The sequence below is a fragment of the Hyperolius riggenbachi genome, chromosome 2, assembly GCF_040937935.1.
Source record: "Hyperolius riggenbachi isolate aHypRig1 chromosome 2, aHypRig1.pri, whole genome shotgun sequence".
In the NCBI taxonomy this organism is placed as follows: domain Eukaryota; kingdom Metazoa; phylum Chordata; class Amphibia; order Anura; family Hyperoliidae; genus Hyperolius; species Hyperolius riggenbachi.
The window spans coordinates 69,179,902-69,204,079 of record NC_090647.1 but is presented as its reverse complement, the minus strand read 5'-3'; the positions used below and the strand labels follow the sequence as shown (position 1 = coordinate 69,204,079).

General features: G+C 46.9%; 1 protein-coding gene across 1 annotated transcript in view; it reads right to left on the bottom strand.

Annotated features, from left to right (window-relative positions):
• Positions 1–21,421, bottom strand: part of AASDHPPT (aminoadipate-semialdehyde dehydrogenase-phosphopantetheinyl transferase) — a 72,588-nt gene extending 51,167 nt beyond the window's left edge. Inside the window, exons 1-2 of the mRNA XM_068264969.1 lie at positions 21,046–21,421; positions 8,532–8,757 (exon numbers count right to left, since the gene is read on the bottom strand). Coding sequence (XP_068121070.1) covers positions 8,532–8,757; positions 21,046–21,216 — 397 coding nt within the window. The 5' untranslated portion in view covers positions 21,217–21,421. The remainder of the gene's footprint in view (positions 1–8,531; positions 8,758–21,045) is intronic.
• Between the last annotated feature and the right edge of the window lie 2,757 nt (positions 21,422–24,178).

Below are 24,178 nucleotides of genomic sequence, written 5' to 3'. Positions count from 1 at the left end.
AAGCTACACATTTTTTACCATTTGATGGCCACTCTTATGAGTTGTCCTTCACACCACAGCAGTTTAGCAGCAGGTTATGCATTGCAGAGCAGCTACTGAATGAGGATTCCAGGCACCAAACATTGCCGTCTTCACACACACAAGCAATACATTATAACGATTACAAATATTACAGTGTTCTCACCAGGAGGAAGGAGATGATTATTTTTAGCTATTGACGTCACACGAGCTGTCTGAAAGCTGAATCCATATTCATTAACAACTGTGTGCTCTGAATGCAGAAAGAGACCATATTTAATAGCAGCAAAGAGGAGCCTACTGTATATATCTTACATACGGGTAAAACTTATTAATTACTCTTATCTGCTTTTCACCATATCAGTACAAATCATGTCACCTGCAAGCTTAACTACCTAACGACCAAGAGCCCCAGGACCGCCTAACGCCAATTGGCGTTAAGTCCTGGGGCCGTCTACTGCAGGAGATTAAGCGCAGGCTGCGCGCGCATCTCTTGCTTGAGGCTTCAGTCTCCGAGCGGCGACCGCCGCTCAGGAGACTGTTAGACAGCGAACCGCCGTCTAATTAGGATGTACAGTGTTGCGATCTGCTGCAGCGCTGTACTCAGGAGAGCTGGGTGACAAGGCTGTCCCCCTGGGAGACCTGACGGTGATCGGCTGTCATAAGCTGAAGCCGATGACAGCTGATCACGCTGATTGGCTGGCGGGGAGAGGGAGGGAAGGAGCAGGGAACGAAGAAAAATATATACACACACACACACACATTTATTTAAAAAATACACAGATATTTATTAAAAAAACAACAAACATCTGGAGGGCGATCAGACCCCACCAACAGAGAGCTCTGTTGGTGGGGAGAAAAGGGAAGTGGGGGAAATCACTTGTGTGCGGAGTTGTGCGGCCCTGCAGCTTGGCCTTAAAGCTGCAGTGGCCTATTAAGCAAAAACTGGCCTGGTCTTTAGGGGGGTTTAGCACTGTAGTCCTCAAGTGGTTAAAGAGAAGTACACGGAGGCTGCCATATTTGTTTCCTTTTCAACAATACCAGTATCTTGTCTGTCTAGCTGATCTTTCCGGCATCAGCAAAAACAGCAAACGAGCTTCTCTGAGGTATTCGACCCACTGGGTTGAATACAGTCCTGTTTCAGTGAGAGACAGCTTGAGTTAAGGTTTTACTGCACGAAAGTCCAAAGACTCATCTTTGTTTTGTTTTATAGCTTCAAATACAGTGGTGTGTGTATACATACCGTATTTTTCGGACTATAAGACACTCCTGACTGTAAGACACACCTAGGTTTAGAGGATTATGCCCCTTTTGTACCTCATGCCCCCTTGTACCTCTTGGGTCTCCCTGTGTCTTCCTCTGTCCCCCATGTGTCCGCCCCGTCCTCCTTGTGTGCTGCTCTATGCCCCCTCGAGTCCCCCAGTGTCCTCCTTTGTCCCCCTGTGTCCCCCTCTACATGGGCACAGTACAGGGAGTACCCGACATCGCGGCAGATTGGAGGTTAGTATTGGCAGACGTTCTTAAGTCAGGAACTACCTGCATTTGGACTATAAGACACAATGACTTTTTCCCCACTTTTGGGGGAGAAAAAGAGAATCTTATAGTACAAAAAATACAGTAACTGAAAATAAAAATATGAGACTCTTCTTTGCTAATAATGTCTACAGCACACATACAATTCATTATATCATGCGTTTTGTGTTCATTTTCGCTTCAGGTTTGTTTTAAGTAATAGCATTAAAAAAAAAAAAAAAAAAAGGGATATTTCAGATTTTATTTCTATAGTTCCTATAGGTGAGACAATGACTAGACTGAGTGACTTGGCTGGAACGCAGATTAGGTGACAGGTGCTAAGTAATTATTCTTCATGTCAGCCTTGGCAATATGTGGGCTCTGCATATTAGACTTGGCAGAAATAAGGCTTGGCATCGGCCATGTCACTTATCAGCCTGTGCATGCCAGATGTGACTCTGATAACTCTCTGTATGTCACACCTGTCACTGAGAAGAATGTATAACTGACAAGACAAGAATCTGGCTCTAGCTCATAAACCAGAGACAAAGAAGCAGATGGTGTCTATTGATCAGCCCTCGAAGAACAAGCCTCAGTTTATCTTCCAATTACGTATGCTGAAGAGGAACCCCTGGTTGGTTTCTGTGGACAATCACAGCAAATCTATGCCTTAAAGGAACACTATCAAACCAAGTGTTCCAAAATGACAATGTACATGGGTAAGTAGATTATTTTCCTCACGCCTGCACGAGCGCCGTTCTGTGTCATGCTGATGTGATCTGGAGTGTTCTGGCGCAGGCGCAGTACAGTGCAGATGATGTCAGTGCGACCACGAGAGGCTCTCGCCCAGGCGCAGTGGATGCCGACCTGGCACCGGAGCCACCAGAGTTGTCGCAAATGCCCAGGACGGCTGCCAGGGGTTGGAGGAAGCCTCGGGTAAGTAGATTTTTTTTTCTACCTCGGACATTTCTTTAATGGTCATACTTGCTCACGTGCGGACGCACTACCCAGGTGCACGGTCGGCCTTCACCTGCACAGTAGCAGGAAGCTGTTTGTGCATAGAAAGAAAAAGCTATGGCTCTGTGCTACCGCACAGACACGGGACAACTTGTGGAAGCGCAGTGCGGTTGCATTCGAACATTAGGGTCCACTTGTTACATAGGAGGTGAGGCATTTGTGATATTGTACCCACATTAAATTGTATTGTGGTGTCTTGTTGTGCATGGCAACTGTTTTAAAGAGGAGCTGTTAGGTATAGGGTCTCAGAGAAAATAAACACATATATCAGTAGCTAAAGATTGGCTGTACTTACATTACATATGCATTTCACTGTCCACGTTTGGATTTCACAGAATTTGTATATAGTATATGCAGAGATAGATGCTCCTGACAGCTCATGGCAGGCTCCATGTTTGTGAAGCCAAATGTGTCGTCATGTCCTGCCTGCTTCTGATCACAGATAAGCTCGTTCTTGAACAACACGGTGTGCAGTGAATATTAATGAGCCATGTGGCTAGGAACAATAGCTGACTCCTGCAGTGTACTCTGCCCCGAGATTTATCAGTGCTTCGCGCTGGACTGATTAGAAGCTCCTGTACCGTCTCATTAGCAGCCGAGGGGAGGGCCCCAGAATGCTTTGCAGTTTAGCTGCGGCTTGCGTCTTTATGGGTCTATAACAGACTTTAAGATAAGCACACATCAAAGGTAACTGAAATGTTTATCTTCACTAATGGCTTTTGAGCTTCCTTCTAAACTGTTTAACACAGGAGAATAGAGGTTTAAATTAGCTTCTGCAGCCTGACAGTTACTCTTTAAATGTTTTTATGATGTTTATACAGAATGTTCAATAAAGCTTTGTTATATTCATAATTGGTGGTGTAGCAGTTTGTGCAGGATCGCTTTTGCTTCTTGTCACGTAACCTTTCTTTGATCCTGTAGCTGGCACACCGTGTATATACAAAAAATCAATATTTGGAGTGCGGATGCTATCTTTTTTCTATACACTTCTTGGATAGGTTCATAGCATCCCACCAGTGCTGGTATGGCAAGCTCGAGGGGGATCGGGAAAGTCTGAAAAATCCAGGGGCTTCCCTCTATTGAGGTAATTAATTTAGTAAACTACTGTCCAGGTCCCGGCCAAGCACCATTCTAGGTATATGGGAGTACTACCTGGTATAGTAAACCTTGGTGTAATAGAACGTCTGTTATGGTAGACCTGTTTTTTGGCCAATGCGGTATTCTGTATCCAGCTATAGTGGAAAGTGGGTGGGAGCATGCCTCATACGTCAGTAAGAGGCTTATGAGCCATGGTCGGGATCCAGCCACTTGTATCTTGCTTGCTATCTGCGCACTACTCTGGGCCTGCAAGGGAATTGCCTGTCATCGGTGACTTGCTTATGCATGGCTGCAACGCTACAGTATCATCCAGGTTGCCCAGAAATGTGGACAAAGGAGCCCAATATCAGTACTGTACCTGCATTCATTGGTGAGATCTAGGCTTCCTGTGCAAGCTGTTGCATGATTTTTGCATGCAAACCCTGCGTAGTTTAAGACTGTGCATTTTGATCTAGCTTAGACAATGTCTGTGCTCGCTTGCTGAAGCATTAAAAAGAAAAACAGGACTCCCAATTATTGCCTACAGTGCCATAATATACTTTATGTGCTCGAGTATGACAATTCCTGATATAATAAACCACTTTTCCCGGTCCTTGGAATTTACTGTAAAGAGATTCTACTGTATTTTCACTGGATGCTCGATTTCTCTCCCTCGGAAAACTGGGTTTTCCCATGATGAACTTGACACAGGCTTTACACTGTAAGTTTAAAGAGACTCTGAAGCCCCGTAAAAATGTCACTTTTTATTTAACAATTCCCTTGTACACACTATCACCCCAGCTAAAACGCTGCAGCCCCATGGCAGATCGCTGTATCTAAGCCCCCCAAATACTGGGGCAAAAATCCACGACTTTCAAAGTCATGGATTTTGCTGCCCGGGGGAGGCTGAGCTTAACGCTGTAGCTCTGCCTCCATTAGCATCAATCCCCGCCTCTCCCCTGCCCCTCTCAGTGAAAGAAGACAGAGGGGCGGGGAGAGGCGACGATCAGCGGGAATTGACGTGAGTAGAGGCAGAGCTACAGCAGTAAGCTCTGCCTCCACCAGGAAGTGCCGCCCCAATATTACCCCGGGGATTTTTAGCTGGGGTGATAGTTTAGAAGGGAATTGTTAAATAAAAAAGTGACATTTTATGGGCTTCAGACTCTTTAAAATAAATTTTTTTATAAATTTTAGTGAGTTAATTTTCAACTTACAGTTCCTCTTTAAAGCGGACCTGAACTCAGAACCTCCTCTACGCTTTAAAATATACTCAACAGCATAATAACCTTTAAATAAAAACATTTCTTTGTTACAGCTGATACAAATCCTGCAATAAATCTGCAGTGTGTCTACTTCCTGCTTTCATGGAAGCAGACATAGGGTTAACATCCTGTGTTTACAAATTAGCTGCTCTGACGAGGCTGCCAAGATTCCTGAGCTGACAGAGAGATCAAATTGCACTTGTGATTAGTCACAGATGAGTGGGAATTAGACAGGCTAAACTCTCTAAATACATACAGGGTGCATTTCTCTATGCTTTACTTCTGTCCTGTGCAAGAGTCCAGGTCCACTAAGTGTGTTACTTGTCTGATGTTTAAAAAGGCAAATTTATATTACCACAGCTTTTTGGTCCTTATTAGTCCCTTAGAAACTCCTAGTGCTTCTGGTTCACCATGAACTTTCTGAGTACTCTGTAACACTTCACACTGTATAAATGATGCAACTGCTACACAAGCTGTCCACACATGCAGTACTTATAGCTCTTGTCCTACTTGTTCCCAGCACTCCATCAATTACCCGTAACTCTATGGAAGTGCCCTTTAAAGGGGAACTGAAGAGAGAGGTATATGGAGGCTGTCATGTTTATTTCCTTTTAGACCATACCAGTTGACTGGCATCCCTGCTGATCCTCTGCCTCTAATACTATTAGCCATAGCCCCTGAACAAGCATGCAGCAGATCAGGTGTTTCAGTGGTTCAGACTTATAAGTCTGATCTGACAAGACTAGCTCCATGCTTGTTTCTGGTTTTAATCAGATACTACTGCAGAGAAATAGACCAGCAGGGCTGCCAGGCAACTGGTATTGATTAAAAGGAAATAAACATGACAGCCTCCATATACCTCTCTCTTCAGTTCCCCTTTACATATTAAGGGAGACATTCCCTTTAACAGCAACCCAACCCTAGCTGTGAAAATATACTACATAAGTGATGAGGGGAAAGTGGCTCAATATTCTTTTAGGATCCCTCTGGAAAGTCCAGGGGATGAAGTCACTAAATAATTAATAAGAAGAGGATGATGTAGATCATCTGTCCATTTATAGCGGCAGCCCGATGAAGATGAAAATGTCAGCATCAGGAATAGGCGCAAAAGAAGTTAAAGGGGATGGAGAAAATGATTTCCAAAGTAAAAGATGTCACTGTGATGAATGGCTCCCATTTACCCGTCGCCGGAATATTTTAGAGGCTCAGGCATGGGAAGAATGGCTCCCTATGCAACAATTTACAATGAGAGCAGCGTGGCCACTTGTATCAGCGACTCTTTTGCTACTGTGCGGTATTCTGACTGTCTCCACCAGGCATGTCCAAACTCCGGCCCAGGGGCCATATACAGCCTGTTGAGCCATTTCTGGTGGACCATGAAGGTGTCTACAGTTGTTAATTCATGCAGCCCACGGGCCATAGCTGCCTTGCCGCATGCAGGGGCCAGCAACAGTAACAGACACTGATTAGCAGCTGCCACTGTGCCAGCAGCAGTAACAGCCACTGATTAGCAGCCGTCACTATGCCAGCAGCAGTAACAGTCACTGATTAGCAGCTGCCACTGTGCCAGCAGCAGTAACAGCCACTGATTAGCAGCTGCCACTGTGCCAGCACCAGTAACAGCTACTGATTAGCAGCTGCCACTATGCCAGCAGCAGTAACAGCTACCAGTGATGCTCACCGGATGCTGTCACGAGTAATTACTCGTGAATTAAATAAGGTTTAATTGACGCAGGTGTGTAACGGGGATACAAGGAGTTATTTACCCATAATTCTGCCGTCCACCCTGCGTTCCAAAGAGCTTGCACGCGTCCTATTGGTCGCGTTGCAAGCCTCACGCTAGCGCACCTCCACCTTCAAGCCGGAAGTGCGCTGGTGTGAGGTTTGCAATGCGAACAATGCATGCAAGCTCTTTGGAACGCAGGGCGGATGTCGGAATTATGGGTAAATAACTCCTTGTATCTTCGCTGCAAACCTGCGCCAATTAAACCTTATTTGAATCACGTGACAGCATCCGGTGAGCATCACTGACAGCCACTGATTAGCAGCTACAACTGTGCCAACTGCAGTAACAGCCACTGATTAGCAGCCGTCACTGTGCCTGCAGCAGTAACAGCCACTGATTAGCAGCAGTCACTGTGCCAGCAGAAGTAACAGACACTGATTAGCAGCTGCCACTGTGCCAGCAGCAGTAACAGCCACTGATTAGCAGCTGCCACTGTGCCTGCAGCAGTAACAGCCACTGATTAGCAGCTGTCACTGTGCCTGCAGCAGTAACAGCCACTGACTAGCAGCTGTCACTGTGCCTGCAGCAGTAACAGCCACTGATTAGCAGCCATCACTGTGCCTGCAGCAGTAACAGCCACTGATTGGCAGCTGCCACTGTGCCAGCAGTAGTAACAGCCACTGATTAGCAGCTGTCACTGTGCCAGCAGCAGTAACAGCCACAGATTAGCAGCCACCACTGTGCCTGCAGCAGTAACAGCCACTGATTATCAGCCACCACTGTGCCAGCAGCAGTAACAGCCTCTGATTAGCAGCCGCCACTGTGCCAGCAGCAATAATAGCCACTGATTAGCAGCCGCCACTGTGCCAGCAGCAGTAACAGCCACTGATTAGCAGCCGCCACTGTGCCAGCAGCAGTAACAGCCTCTGATTAGCAGCTGCCACTGTGCCAGCAGCAGTAACAGCCAGTGATTTGCAGCTGCCACTGTGCCAGAAGCAGCAACAGCCTCTGATTAGCAGCCGCCACTGTGCCAGCAGCAATAATAGCCACTGATTAGCAGCCGCCACTGTGCCAGCAGCAGTAACAGCCACTGATTAGCAGCCGCCACTGTGCCAGCAGCAGTAACAGCCTCTGATTAGCAGCTGCCACTGTGCCAGCAGCAGTAACAGCCAGTGATTTGCAGCTGCCCCTGTGCCAGAATCAGCAACAGCCAGTGATTAGCAGCTGCCACTGTGCCAGCAGCAGTAACAGCCACTGATTAGCAGCTGCCACTGTGCCTGCAGCAGTAACAGCCACTGATTAGCAGCTTCCACTGTGCCAGAAGCAGCAACAGCCACTGATTAGCAGCTGCCACTATGCCAGCAGCAGTAACAGCCACCAGTGATGCTCACCGGATGCTGTCAAGATTTAATTGATGCAGGTGTGCAGCGGGGATACAAGGAGTTATTTACCCATAATTCTGCCGTCCACCCTGCGTTCCAAAGAGCTTGCACGCGTCCTATTGGTCGCGTTACAAGCCTCACACCGGCGCACCTCCTCCTTCAAGCCAGAAGTGCGCTGGTGTGAGGCTTGCAACGCTGTGCCAGCAGCAGTAACAGCCACTGATTAGCAGCTGCCACTGTGCCAGCAGCAGTAACAGCCACTGATTAGCTGCTGCTACACTTCCTGTAGCTCCCAGTGGCTTTCTGGCGTCCTCTGTGTACGAGTCACATGACATGCCGGGATTCGTACATAGACACAGGGAAGCGGATGAGAGCTACAGGAAATGCTGAAGAGGACACCCGGAGGATCGGCAAGTTGCTTCTATTGCTGCAAAGCTCTGCGTATTGCTAAAAGTTCCGGATAACGGGGGTCTTGCTGTAATAATAATACAAATCATAAAAGTCTGCCATGTGATAAAATCATTGATTTCACTCTACCTGGTAGGTCTGTCTTCATTATATCCACCCCAACCTGCAGCTCGGGCTCAGCAGCCAGCACCGCATACTCCCCCTGATGGGAGACGTTGAAGTTGAACTTTGGGAGTTCAGGAGGAAAGGGGCTGGCCAGGAACGGCTTCCCTTTCGCTGTTCTGTCCAGGCGGATCTTGTCCCACGGAACGTGAAGCTTCTCTGCAATCAATTTTCTCATCAAAAGACGTCCGGCCTGGAAATAAACATATTTCGGTTAAAAAATGTGTCCAGAATATCCTCAGATAATCTGAATCACACAAAACAAACAAACAAACAAACAAAAGTAGCTTTTTGTGCTTTCCCAGATTTCAACAAAATTCATATAAAAATCCACAGTAGACTCCAGGCAACCTCACCCACCTGAAAACACGTTTGACCTTTTAACAGCCCTGCTGGCAGTGGGGGCCATCTGCACTCAGCAGCTTAGTGCAGCCATGCAGAGCAGGTAGTGAGCGGTAATAGTTAGTACAAAAATCTTCTGACTCCAACTCTTTATGAAACCACAACTCCGACTCCAGGTACTGAAAATTGCTCCGACTCCAACTCCTTAGTCTAATACTTAACAGGGCTGTGGATTTTGTACAAGAATCAGACGACTCCGACTCCCGACTCCTCAGTTTATGAAGTCAACGACTCTGACTCCAACTCCGGGTACCCAAAATTGCCCCGACTCCGACTCCAACTCCGACTCCACAGCCCAGGTTATCATTACCCGTGTGAACAACTGGATCGCTTCTCCATCCACAGCAGCCACGCTGAGCTTACGACATGTCTTCTGGGTTCCAATCACATCTGATCACATGATATGACATGTGATCGGGATTCAGGGGACGGTGACAATGATATAGCGCCACTCAGTATTGGAAGAGGGTGGTGAAAGAGACTCTTCCATCACCCCTTTACCACCACCGAGTGACGCTGTATTGTTAACACCGTCCCCTGGAGATGACCCAGAAGACATGTGGGGATTACATTGCCACCATGGTGGAGGAGAGAAGAAGCCAGCTGATCCAGCCACCTGGGCAGGTCACTATAACAGCTCTCTGCTGTCCGCTCTGCATACCCTGCCTAGCCTGCTAAGCTAGGGAAGACCATATCTCTCTCTGTGCATAGAACGCTCAGTAACGAACATTCCGTACAGATCACCTGGCAGAACTAAAGAGGACACCACCAGTGAGAAATTACAGAAAGTAAATCAGGGAGAGGAAAGACTCTACCATGGGCAAACACTCACTAAATACAGTCATCTAGAAATTAATACAGTATCGTAAAAAAATAAGCTATTTTATTCATTACTAGCTGATTGCCCGGCGTTGCCCGGGTATGTATTTGGTTGGTGTTGACTCTGCATAATTTTTCTAGCCCTAACACACAATTACTCACTGACCAAGTTTGTGAGCTTTGCGGTCTTTGGTATCAATAATTTGCATTGAAATGAAAAAATCTGATTGGCTGTTTGTGGCTCCACACCCTTTTCTGAATTTGAACCCCAGTCACCCAATAACCAACTGTATCAGGTTTGAGGCCTGTGCCATTAACAGTGCAAGAATGGTAGCAATTAAATATTCCCATTGAAAAGCAATAGGTGAAGTTTGATACACTTTTGTAGGCTCCACCCACTTTTCTGAATATTAATCCCAGTCACCCAGTGACCAACTGTGCAAAGTTTAAAATCCCTGCCATTAACAGTGTAAGAATAGCTGCAGTTTACATTTTCCCAGTGAAATTTGTATTTGTCTCCACCCATTGATGACCCGGCATTGCCCGTGTATGTATTTGGCTGGTGTTAGCTCCGGCCACTTTATAACCCTAACGCACAAACACTCAATTACCAAGTTTGTGAGCTTTGGGGTCCTTGGCATCAATAATTTGTATATTCCAAAACAGCCAAACAGATTGGCTGTTTGTGGCTCCACCCTCTCCAGCATTTGAACCCCAGTCACCCAATGACCAACTGTAGCAGGTTTGAGGCATCTGCTATTAACAGTGGAAAAATGGCAGCAATTGAAATTATCCACTTGAAAATCAACAGGTGAATTTTGATTGGCTATTATAGGTTCCACCCACTTCCCTGAATATTAATCTCAGTCACTCAGTGACCATCTAGGCAAAGTTTGGGAACCCTGAAATAAACAGTGTAAGAAGGGCTGCAGTTTACACTTTCCCAGTGAAATTTGTTTTTGGCTCCGACCACTTTTTGTAACCTGGACATACAGTCATTCCATGACCAAGTTTGTGAGTTTTGGGGTCCTTGGCATCAATAATTTGTATTTTCCCATGAAATGAAACCAATCTGATTCACTGTTTGTGGCTCTGTCCCCTTTTCTGAATTTGATCCCCTGTGACCCAATGACCAACTGTACCAGGTCTGAGGCTTGTGCCATTAACAGTGCAAGAATGGCAGCAATTGTAATTTTCTCCTTGAAAAGCGACATGTGATTTTTGATTGGCATTTTTAGGTTCCACCCACTTTTCTGAACATTAATTCCAGTCACCCAGTAAGCAGCTGTGCTAAGTTTGAGAACCCTGCCATTAACAGTGAAGAAGGGCTGCAGTTTACAATTTCCCAGAAAAATCTGTTTTTAACTCCTCCCACTTTTTGTAACCTGGACACACAGTCACTACACAATGACCAAGTTTGTGAGCTTTTGGGTTCCTGGCATCAAAATTGTGGTAATGGAAGCAGTTTATCCAGCAAAAAAATCTGGCTGTTTTTGGCTCCGCCCCTTTACTGAATTTGAACCCCAGACACTAAACGACCGACTGTAGCAGGTTTGAGGCCTCTGCCATTAACAGTGTAAGAATGGCTGCAGTTGCAATATTCCCCTTGAAAATCAAAAGGTGAATTTTGATTGGCTGCTGTAGGCTCCACCCACTTTCCTGAATATTAGTCCCAGTCACCCAGTGGCCAACTGTGTCACGTTTGAGAACCCTGCCAATAACAGAATGGCTGAAATCAATCTAACAAATCTGATAGGCTGTTTGTGGCTCCACCCCTTTAGTGAATTTGGACCCCAGTCACCCAATGACTGACTGTATCAGGTTTGAGGCCTCTGCCATCAACAGTGTAAGAATGGTAGCAATGTGAATAGTCCCCTTGAAAATCAATAGGTACATTTTGATTGGCTCTTGTAGGCTCCACCCACATTTCTGAATATTCATCCCAGTCTCCCAGTGGCCAATTGTGTAAAGTTTAGGAACCCTGCCATGTTAAAAATTTAGTTGTTGGCACCGACCACTTTTTCTAACCTTGACATACAGTCACTCAATTATCAAGTTTATCAGCTTTGGGGTCCTTGGTATCAATACTTTGTATATTCCCATTGAAAAATAAACAAATCTTATTGGCTGTTTGTGGCTCCGCCACCTTTCTGAGTTTGGGCTCTAGTCACCCAGTGACTGACTGTACCAGGTTTGATGCATCTGCTTTTAACAGTATAAGGGCCTGTACACACTGCTGCGCTTTTAAAATCGCATGCGATTTTTAAATCGCAAGCCTTCATGAGAATAGGAAAAGCGCATCGCACCAGTGTGTACAGGTCTCCACGATTTTCATTATTTTTCAAAAGACCTTGCGATTAAAAAGCGCATGTGATTTGAAAAGCGCAGCGCAAGCGCAGCAGTGTGTACAGGCCCTAAGAGAATGGTAGCAGCTTAAACATTCCCTTTGAAAATCGAAAGGTGAATTTTTATTGGCTGTTGTAGGCTCCACCCACCTTCCAAAATCTTAATCTCAGTTACCCAATGACCAACGATGCAAAGTTTGAGAACCCTGCCATTAACGATGTAAGAATGGCTGCAGTTTATATTTTCCCAGTAAAAGCTGTTTTTGGCTCCGCCCACTTTTTGTGATTTTTGACACACAGTCACTCAATGACCACATTTGTGAGCTTTCAGGTTCCTGGCATCAAAAATGCGTGAATGGAAGCAGTTTATCCACCAAGTAAATCTGATTGGCTGTATGTGGCCCCACCCCTTTAGTGAATTTGGACCCCAGTCACCCAATGACGACTGTAGCAAGTTTGAAGCCTCTGCCATTAACAGTGTAAGAATGGCAGCAGTTTAAATATTCCCCTTGCAAATCAATAAGTGAATTTTGATTGGCTGTTGTAGGCTCCACCCATTTTCTTGAATCTTAATCGCATTCACCCAGTGACCAACTGTGGCAAGTTTGAGAACTCTGCGATTAACATTCTAAGAATGGCTGCAGTTTACATTTTCCCATTTAAAATGAACGGCTGAAATTTGATTGGCTGTTTTATGCTCCGCCCACTTTTCCTGGATTTGTAACCTCGGTCACCAAGTGACCACCTGTGCCATGTGTGGGGACTGTGGCTTGATTACTGTGAAAATGGCAGCCTTTTACATTTTTTCCATTGACTTGAATGGGTGAAATCTGATTTGCTGTTTGTAGCTCCGCCCAGGTGTGCAGGGGGGGCGCGAGACCCCCAGAACCTATCATCCCAGGTAGTAAGGGATCTGTGTACCAAGTTTCGTTCAAATCGGTCAAGCCGTTTTCGAGTGATCGCGGCACATACACGCACGCACGCACGCACGCACACACACACACGATTTTATATATATAGATGTTATTTTCACTACAGTTCCCCTTTAACAAGGGGATTTTGTTTCCCTCTGCTTATCTCTTGACTATTTTGGTACGGTGAGGTGGGGGGGTGGACAGCTAGTGCCCCAGACACCCATTAGCCTCTAGGCACCCACATTGGTTACAATGTGGGTTACCCAGTCTTGGTACATCCCTACAGAACAATGATCATTACTGATCATTTTGGAAAAGTCATTGAGCGTCAAGCCATTAAAGGCATAGTTCAGCGCTAGGAACTTAACCACTTGCCGACCAAGTGATTTCCCATTGATCTGTGCTGGGTGGGCTCTTCAGCCCCCAGCACAGATCGTATTGCAGGCAGGGCGATCAGACTTCTCCCCTTTTTTCCCCACTAGGGGGATATCCTGCTGGGGGGGGGGGTCTGATCGCCGCCGCTCTGCTGTGCCTTGCGGGGGGGGGGCTCCTCAAAGCTCCCCTCTGCAGCGCTATTCCCCCCTCCCTCTCCTTCCCTCCCTCTCCCTGGCTCTGTGGGCAGTACAGGACGGCGATACGTCCTGTACTGCCTCTTATAGGCTTCAGCCTATCAGACGGCGGCGATCCCTGGCCTATCAGAGGCCGGGGATCGCCGATCTCCTTTACGGCGCTGCTGCAGCGCCGTGCAGTGTAAACACCGGGAATTTCTTCCCCGCGTGTTTACATTTCGCCTGCGAGCCGCGATCGGAGGCTCGCAGGCAGTTCACGGAGACACCCTCCGTGAACTGACATGGAACGGCTGCTCGAACGAGCGGCCATTTCCATGGAAACCCGCAGACAACCAGTTTACGCCAATCGGTGTTAGCTGGTCGTCAAGAGGTTAAGTGATTTTTTTTTTTTTTATTATACAAGACTTTGAAAACATTGGTCCAATGATGCTCAAGGATAGTGATAGGTCTATCTGAAGGTGGCCACACACCATGCAATTTTCATGCAATCTGGCTGTACAATCAAACACCAAGTGCTGTTATACTACATGGATGTTGGCAAGATTGTATAACGATTGTACAGTCAGATTGCATGAAAAGTGTATGGTGTGTGGCCACCATTAAAAGGAACCCGAGGTGTGAGACCTACGGACGTTTGCATATTTATTTTAAAACCAGATCTGTTGTCTGGCAGTCCTGCTTATCTTTCTGGTCAGCTGGTCTAAATCACACACCTGAAAAATGCATGCAGCTAATCTTGTCAGATTTGTCATAGACATGTGATGTGCATGCTTGTTCAGGGTCTGTGGCTTAAAAGACAACTGTAGTGAGAAGAATATGGAAGCTGTCCTATTTAGTTCCCTTAAAATAATACCAGCTGCCTGGCAGCCCTGCTGATCTCTCTCTTCAGAAGTGTCTGAATCACACCAGAAACAAGCATGCAGCTAATCTTTTCAGATCCGTCAATAACGACAGAAACACCTGATTTGCTTGTTCAGGGCCTATGGCTAAAAGTATTAGAGGCAGAGGATCAGCAGGATAGCCAGGCAACTAGTATTGCTTAAAAGGAAATAAATATGGCAGCCTCCATAGCCCTCTTTTTACAGTTCTCCTTCAGTTTACAGTTGACGTTGCGTTTTTGGTGTGACGTTAAGGTCGCACCGCAGGTAGTAATGTAACGCAAAACCATAATGTGTTAGTACACGTTATGCTATATTGCGTTTAGCTGTCATTTCAATGCGACCTTAATGTCGCATCAAATGCGCCATTATTGTGGCATCCTGATGCGCCTAAAACGGCGCATGCGTTCGTTTTTATTTTTAATTAAAAACAAAAGCCACTGAGTATGTGCAAACACAGTAACGCAGCCCATAGCGTGCCAAACGCACTGCAAGCACTACTTTCACAGAACGTGCTGCGTTACACTATAACGCAACGCATGTACTGTGAATGTAGCATTGACTTTGCATTGCAGTGCGTTTGTACACGTTAGAAAGGGCTTTAACGTCGCACTGTGAACCTACCCTCAAGGTATTTCTTACTTTCACATCTACAATCATTGATGCTTTTACAGATCAGTTTCTACATTTAAAGGACAACTGAAGTGAGAGGGATATGAAGGCTGCCATATTTATTTTCTTTTAAGCAATACCAGTTGCCTGGCTATCCTGCTGATCCTCTCCCTCTTGTACTTTTAGCCATAGACCCTGAACAAGCATGCAGCAGATCAGGTGTTTGACAAGATTAGCTGCATGCTTGTTTCTGGTGTTTTTCAGACACTACTGCAGCCACATAGATCAACAGAGCTGCCAAGCAACTGTTATTGTTTAAAAGGAAATAAATATGGCAGCCTCCATATTACTTCAATTGCCCTTTAAACACTTGGGACCTGATCCGATTCACTTTTCCTCCTAAGCATACTCCTTGAGAGATCATTTTTCATCTTCTGTTTAAATTGCTTTCAGCACTCTGCAATTGAAAAATGACCAAACATAAGTTGAAAAGGTGCTATCAAAATTTCCTGGCTTACTGGTGGCCTTAAAGGGCATTTCACTGATAAGATGTGAAACAGGGAACCGTTCTCCAAGCACAGCACCCTCTACAGCTTGAAGCGATCTAATTGAGCCCATAATTGTGGGTGTGATTACTTTCTACCCAAAACCCAAAAGTTGTAGGAGGGTGCTGTCATTGGAGAACTGTTGGAACAGCAACCAGTCACTTTAGCAGAATTTTACTCTCTCTCTCTCTCTCTCTCTGCCACTAGGCCACCTCAGACCTCAAGCACACTAGCGCTGTTTGAGTACATTTGAAATCGGCGCCGGTAGACTTGGGCGCAGGATACAGCCGGTATATGGCTGATCCTGCTTCTGCACAAGTCCGGGCGATTTAATTACTATTCCCCCTCCAGGCCGCCATGGATGGATAGTGGGGGAATGAAATAATTCATCTTCCAGCGATTGCTGGAGGCCGAATTATTATGTTTTTAAGCAACCTCGGCTCCGTCGTCTGACGGAGCCGACGTTACTCACTGAGCGCTTCAATAGGAATGATTCCTATTGTAGTCTATGGAGGCGCCGGCTGCGCCCAAATCTAGCAGCTGAAAAGCACTGCTCTGCGCTGTTTCCCACTGGATCACCTAAAGTAAACTAGCTCTAAGGCTTCGTTCACACTGCACGCGTTTCCAGCTGCGTTTTGGAAACGCGTTCGGGAGGCAGACACGCACGACATCAGACAGTGCATAGAGTGTTTACCCTTGGATTCCCTATTTCTTACAAAAGTGGACACAACCCGATTTCCGCGATTAGGAAGCAGCCGTTGTTCCGTGAGGTTTCCTGTTGGATCCCCTCAACTAGATTAGCTCCCTAAGTGCATCATTTAGGCCCCGTTCACATTACAAACGCGGATGGCCATGCGTGCTTAACGCAACGCATGCGAACGCACGCCTTCCGCGTTTGTGTGCGTTGTGTGGCTGATCCCATCACTGAAAAGTGAATGGGAACCTTGCCTGCGGCCATCGACCACTGGGCTGTGGGCATGTGGTTTGCTTTAGCTACCGCCTCTGTTCTCACAAGTTTTCTAAACCTATTTGGTTGGTGGCACGGATGGGCCCACTATTTCTTACAAACTAGTGGCCGCGTCCTAATTGTTGCGAGCACGAAGCAGCAATGGGTCAACTAAACGTACGTATTAGTATGCCGCCAGTGAGCTGAGTGCACCTGCTGCCGCTCAAATCCCCGGCAACGATGAATACTATTCCTCCTCCGAGTCATAGCAACTTGTAGGGAGTTGTAATTTGGGGTCCGGTGCGGTGAAAATGTTTGCAACTTTATAATATTGCAAGCAGTTGCAATAATTTATACTTAAAGCTATCAGAAAGTGCAACTTAACCATTGATTTCAATGTATTTATATTAGAAAATGCCACCCAAGCTAACCCTATTCTCAAACAGAACCCTTCTCTACTGGGCAATACCCCCCCCCCCCCCCCTCCCCCTCCATTCTCCCCGGAGGGAACTAAACACCGGCAGTTACAAATAATGAAAGTCGGGAAATGTGAAAGAAGGCACTCATGAGCAGTTAAGCACAGTCCATTCAAGTTGCAAAATATTACAGTACAGGTTGCAATATTTTTCATTACACCGGCAAGTGCCAGAATCCCAAATTACCCTTCCATGCCCTGCGCCGTATAACATTACTGCTGTGGCTGAAGCACAGTTAAAAACATCTTTTTATTATCTAACAAATATGTTTAATATGTTAGCCCTAACTAAACCGCCGCATTCCCGCTGCTGCACACTATCTAAAGTCCCCCTAACTCGCCGGGGGGCAATTCGGGCAGCGCTTCAGTGAGAGGCAGAGCTATGAGCCGCAGCTCTGCCTCTCAGCGCGTCTGTCAGCCCGGATTGCCGCCTCTCTCAGTCTTCCTTCACTGAGAGGGGCGGGGGAGAGGCGGAGATACACGCTGACAGACTCGTGTAGAGGCAGAGCTGCAGCTCGTAGCTCTGCCTCTCACACGGAAGCGTACAGGGCAGCAAAATCCACGACCAAGAAAGTCGTGGATTTTGCAGGGGAGAGGGAGGGCAAATTAGGGGGGATTTAGATAGATTACAGCAGCGGGAATGCTGCGGTTTAGTTAAGGTAAACATATTAAACACATTTGTTATATAAAAAAATGTTTTTTTGAGACTTCAGCGTCTCTTTCACCTCCTTGCTGGTTATCCCGAGCTGAGCTCGGGGGTAACTCGAGCAGGATTGCTCTGGCCCTGTTGGGCCGATTTTCACATTTTTTTTCCCCCTACACGCAGCTAGCACTTTGCTAGCTGCGTGTAGTATGCGATCGCCGCCGAGCCTCCCCCCCAGACCCCTGCTCAGCCTGGCCAATCAGTGCCAGGCAGCGCTGAGCGGTGGATCGGGATGCCCTCTGACGTGGTGACGTCATCGCGATCGTCGCCATGGCGACAGGGGAAGCCAAGCAGGAAATCCCGTTCTGAACGCGATTTCCTGCTTGCGCAGATCGCCGGAGGCGATCGGAGAGGGTGGGGGGACGCTCAGTGGCCATCATGTAGCTAGCACTAGGCTAGCTATATGATTTACAAAAAAAAAATTTAAAAGTGCTGCGCCGCCCCCTTGCCGACATAACTGAAACGGCAAGGGGGTTAAGTGACAAGACAATATACTCTGTACAGCGCTGCAGCGAATGTCAGCGATATATAAATACTAAATAATAATAATGGCAGAGCCAAGTTTCAGCAGTGCTGTAACCACCTGCCTTATTAAAGAGAACCCGAGGTGGGTTCTAAGAATCCTATTAGCACATAGAGGCTGGGTCTGCATATAATGCCCAGCCTCTGTTACTATACTGTCTCCCCCCCAGGCCCCTCCTGCGCTCTGCTGTCCCCCATAAATCACACAGCTGTACTAGCGACACGCAGCGTGTCGATAGCCGGCTGTTTTCATCTAAACCAGTGCTGTCCAACTTCATGGGCATGGAGGGCCATTTTTTTTTCAGCCCCCATGGTGGAGGGCCGAAGGTTCTTGCTAGAGCCGCAGGCCCCCCCCCCCTCCCCCCCCCCCGGAAAAAATGCAATTAAAGGATAATTAGATTGGCAGCACTTTTCACAAAATGCAATTTAAAATAATGGTGAAGTTGTGTGGCGCGCGTAGCGCGAAACACGAGGGTTCGCGCCGAAAAATGGGTGTGGCCATGGACCAGAATGCGGGTGTGGCCACGGGTGGAGACAAATTTACATGAACTTAGCAATGTGGGACATTAGATTAGGATAGTGGTGGTGAACCTTTTGGAGGCCGAGTGTCCAAACTGCAACCCAAAAGTCACTTATCGCAAAGTGGCAACAGCAATTTAAACTACATACAAACGTTTTAACTCATACATGAACATTATGGAAAATCCAAGTTGAAAATAAACTGTGAAGATAAACAATTTCATCCATCCTACTCCTGAAAAATGTGGGGTTTTTTTTAGAACCTCCCAGTTTTATTTTTCGTTTTAAAAAGCTAAAAAAGTAGGTTTAATGCTATTGTCTCATGATGACGATTCAGCTTTTCCATAGTCTCACAGTTCGCAATCATGTGACCCCCAACAAGACAAATTCAGCAATCATGAGGCCCCCAACAAATCATGAGGCCCCCAACAAGACAAATTCAGCAATCATGATGCCCCCAACAAGACAAATTTAGCAATCATGAGGCCCCAAAAAAATCGTGATGCCCCCAACAATCATGTGGACCCCAACAAGACAAATTCAGCAATCATGAGGCCCCCAACACGACAAATTCAGCAGTCATGAGGCACATAAATAGACAGCATTTCACATAAATAAGCAGAATGCCCCTTTAGTGACAGGTGCCCCCCACTTAGATAGTGACAGGTGCCCCCCAGCTAGATAGTGACAGGTGCCCCCCAGTTAGATAGTGACAGGTGCCCCCACCAGTAGCGAGCCCGTTACCTCTGGGGCTGGCCTCTCCTGTGTCCCCGCTGGCCTCTCCTGTGTCCCCGCTGGCCTCTCCGGTCTCCCCGCTGGCCTCTCCGGTCTCCCCGCTGGATCAGACCTCACAGATCGCGGCGACTGAAGCAAGCAGAGCGCGCGCATGACACCCGCGCGGCAGAACGTCACATGCAGAAGTGACTAATGATTCACTTCCGCATGTGACGTACTCCGTGCGGGTACCATGCGCCCTCTGTTTACATCAGTCGCCGCGATCTGTGAGGTCTGATCTGTGAGGCAGCGGCAGCGGGGGGACATAGGAGAGGCAGCGGCAGCAGGGGGACATAGGAGGGGCCAGCGGCGACACCGGAGAGGCCAGCGGGGACACAGTAAGAGGGAGCAGGCATGGCGCCCATAGCGCAAGCCATGCCTGCATCCCAGGGAGACGAGCGGGCCGCAGCAGGTGGCCTGGCGGGCCGGATGCGGCCCGCGGGCCGCCAGTTGGACAGCACTGATCTACACGGTCACTCTCACCGCTCCCCCGCCTCCTCTATATCTCCGCTCCCCACCTGCGTCCCTTCCCTCCAATCAGCGAGGAGGGAAGGGACGGAGGTGGGGAGCGGCAACATAGAGGAGGCGGGGAGCAGCGAGAGTGACAGGGTAGATGTAAACAGCCGGCTAGCAATGTCGTTAGCACGGCGTTTGATTTATGGGGGACACCAGAGTACTGGGGGGGGGGGGGGGGTAACAGTATAGCAACAGAGGCAGGGCATCATATGCAGACCCAGCCTCTGTGTGCTAATAGGATTCTTACAAGCCACCGCGGGTTCTCTTTAAAGGATACCCGAGGTGAGAGAGAAATGGAGGCTGCCATATGTATTTAATTGTAAACAATGCCAGTTGCCTGCCATCCTGCTAATCTCCTGGCATAAGTCTTGACCAAGTCAAAACCCTGAAACAAGCATGCAGATTACTAAAACCTGAGTCAGAGTACCTGATCTGCTGCATGCTTGTTCAGGGTCCATGGCTAATGCTTGGATACACACGGTGCATTCCCGCACTCGATTTCCCGCTCAATTTGTTTATTTTCAACATGTCCGATTGGCATTTCGATGGATCGTTAGATCAATTTGCATGTAAAGTATGCCAAATCAACCTAACAATCCATCGAAATGCAAATCGAACATGTTGGAAATAAACAAATCGACGGGAATCGAGCGGGAAATCGAGTGCGGGAACGCACCGTGTGTACTATCCAGCATAAACGTATTAGAGACACTGGATTAGGAGGACTGTCGAGACAACTAGTATTGTTTAAAGTGAAATAAATATGGCAGCCTTCACATCACTCTCACTTCGGGTTCCCTTTAACTAGACGAATTGTGGGCCCTGTAACATTGCCTGGAATTACAATTTTGCAACTGTACAGACTACCCTGTGGGGGTTAGACAATAGAATGTGTTGCAGAACAGTCACCATACAGCATGGAGGATATATACAGAACTGTACCATGGCAGCTTTGACATCTCTGGTGAACATGAACTGGCCAATGCGGTGCTTCTCCTCCGGCTGCACGCAGCTGGCACACAGCAGCCACTCTGGGCGGCCAGGAGCCCACCTGCTACAGGGGAATGCCCATCTCACCCCCTCCATTGCCAGTAGCTTGCCCACACTGCGCATTCACCGGCTCAGCAGCACCCCCAGCAGGCGGACGGGCAGCACAGCAACTGTGCCGTGACGTGAATCTGCCTCCTCGCAAAGCTCAGAATCATCCCTTCACCCTCCACTGCAGATTTCCAATACAGCGCTCCCCAAAATCCAATGCGAAATCTGTCATCGCCTGCGGTCCGTGGCAGGCGGCCATTTCCTTGAAGGCAACCGTATAGAAATGCTGGAAATGGCTTCAACAATATGGCGTCTGCAGAGGAGACAAATCCCTGCGAGAGCGCAGCGTTCTCTGCTATTAGCTAATGTGGACAGCGTCTTTTTTTCTACATTAGAAGCAACTTTATTAGTATGCATACAAAGTAAATTCAACCTAGAAAAAAAATATACTGCACGAGTTGATGACTGTGGCTATACCTTCCTGTCATGTATAGGGTCTAAACATGCGACTGTTAAGATAATGTGGACTGTGATACTTGTTAGTTTTTTTATTTTTATTTTTTATAGAATCAATGTAGGGTGATCAATGCATGTTAATAATAAAGAAGTATACTTATAACATACTTATAGTATTCTTATATGACATTTTTGTTTCTTCTTTGGATAGTGCAGTATTTAAAGCTGGACTCTACCGAAAAAAAAAAATTTCTTCTTAGATAAAATATGAAAAGTTAAAACTTGGACGTTTATTATCACTGATTAATTATGTCCACATTATTATTATTGATTTATAACGTGCCAACATATTCCATTGCAATATGCAAAGTAAGAAACAAACATGGCACACATAATAACACCGACAATAGTATACTAGAGTTGTCCCAAACTGTTCGGCTGCTAACTTATTCGCGTGAACATCGGTGGTTCGCGTTCGCGTCGAAACGCAAACTTTATGGCGAGTTCGACCCGCCCCTATAGTACATCATTGGGCTAAACTTTGACCCTCTACATCACAGTCAGCAGACACATGACAGCCAATCAGGCTGCACTCCCTCCTGGAGCCCCCCCCCCCCCCCCCCCTTATATTAGGCTGCTGCGTCGGCCATCATCTCACTCGGTGTTGCTGCTGTAGTGAGAGAAGGGAGAGGAACCTGCTGCAGAGATAAGGAAAGCTTAGTTAGGCTCTTGTAACTTGCTCCTAGCTGATATTTATTGTTGAAAAGCACCACAAAAAGAGCTATTTTCAGAGCTAATGTTCTTGTGAAGTGTTTTTTTTTTGTGTGTGTGTGTGTGCCTCTGACACTGCATTATACAGCCCTGTGTGTCGCTGCTGGCCCTTGCTAATTGCTACACTGTGCCAGGCCCAGCACATTCAGTGCTTACCTTTTCACTGCATATGTGTGTGACAGCTGCACATTTGTAATACCAGTCCGACCATGCATACCTGTTCATGTTCACTGCACCTGCGTGACAGCACACAGTGTTATATACCAGTCACTGCATAACTGTTCACAGCACCTGTGTGTGTGACAGCTGCATATTGTATTGGGGGCAGCACAGTGGCGTAGTGGTTAGCTCTCTTGCCTTGTAGCGCTGGGTCCCTGGTTCGAATCCCAGCCAGGGCACTATCTGCAAAGAGTTTGTATGTTCTCTCCGTGTCTGCGTGGGTTTCCTCCGGGCACTCCGGTTTCCTCCTACTTTCCAAAAACATACGGATAAGTTAATTGGCTCCCCGTAAAATTGGCGCTAGACTACAGTAGTTATACTACATAATATAGACATATGGCAATGGTAGGGATTAGATTGTGAGCTCCTTTGAGGGACAGTTAGTGACAAGATATATATATATATATATATATATATATACACTGTACAGCGCTGCGTAATATGTCGGCGTTATATAAATACTAAATAATAATAATAATATTGATACCAATTACTGCATACCTGTTCACTGCGCCTGCGTGACAGCACGCAGTGTTATATACTAGTCACTGCATAACTGTTCACTGCACCTGTGTGTATGACAGCTGCACATTTGTAATACCAGTCCGACCGTGCATACCTGTTCATGTTTACTGCACCTGCATGACAGCACGCAGTGTTATATACTAGTCACTGCATAACTGTTCACTGCACCTGAGTGTGTGACAGCTGCACATTGTATTGATACCAGTCACTGCATACCTGTTCACTGCACCTGCGTGACAGCACGCAGTGTTATATACCAGTCCCTGCATACCTGTTCACTGTACCTGTGTGTGTGACTGCTGCACATTTGTAATACCAGTCCGTGCATACCTTTCACTGCACCTGTGTAACAGCACACAGTTTTATATACCAGTCACTGCATACCTGTTCACTAAACCTGTGTAACCGCACATTATTGTACCAGCAGTCACTGCAACCTTTTCACTGCACCTGTGTGACCGCACATTGTTGTACCAGCAGTCACCTTTTCACTGTACCTGTGTAACCGCACATTATTGTACCAGCAGTCAAATTTTCACTGCACCCGTGTACCCGCACATTGTTATGCCAGCAGTCACTGCAAGGTTTTCACTGCACCTGTGTAACAGCACATTGTTGTACCAGCATTCACCTTTTCATTGCACCTGTGTAACTGCACATTTTTGTTGTACCGGCAGTCGCTGCAACCTTTTCACTGCACCTGTGTAACCACACATTGATGTACCAGCAGTCACTTTTTCACTGCACCTGTGTAACCGCACATTGTTGTACCAGCAGTCACTGCAACCTTTTCACTGCACCTGTGTAACCGCACATTGTTGTACCAACAGTCACCTTTTCACTGCAGCTGTGTAACCGCACATTGTTGTACCAGCAGTCACTGTTTCACTGCACCTGTGTAACCGAACATTGTTGTACCAGCAGTCGCTGCAACCTTTTGACTGCACCTGTGTAACCGTGCATTTTTGTACCAGCAGTCACCTTTTGACTGCACCTGTGTAACCGCACATTGTATTAGTCAAGTCAGTGCATACCTTTCACTTCATTCCCCCCCCCCTCAATATGG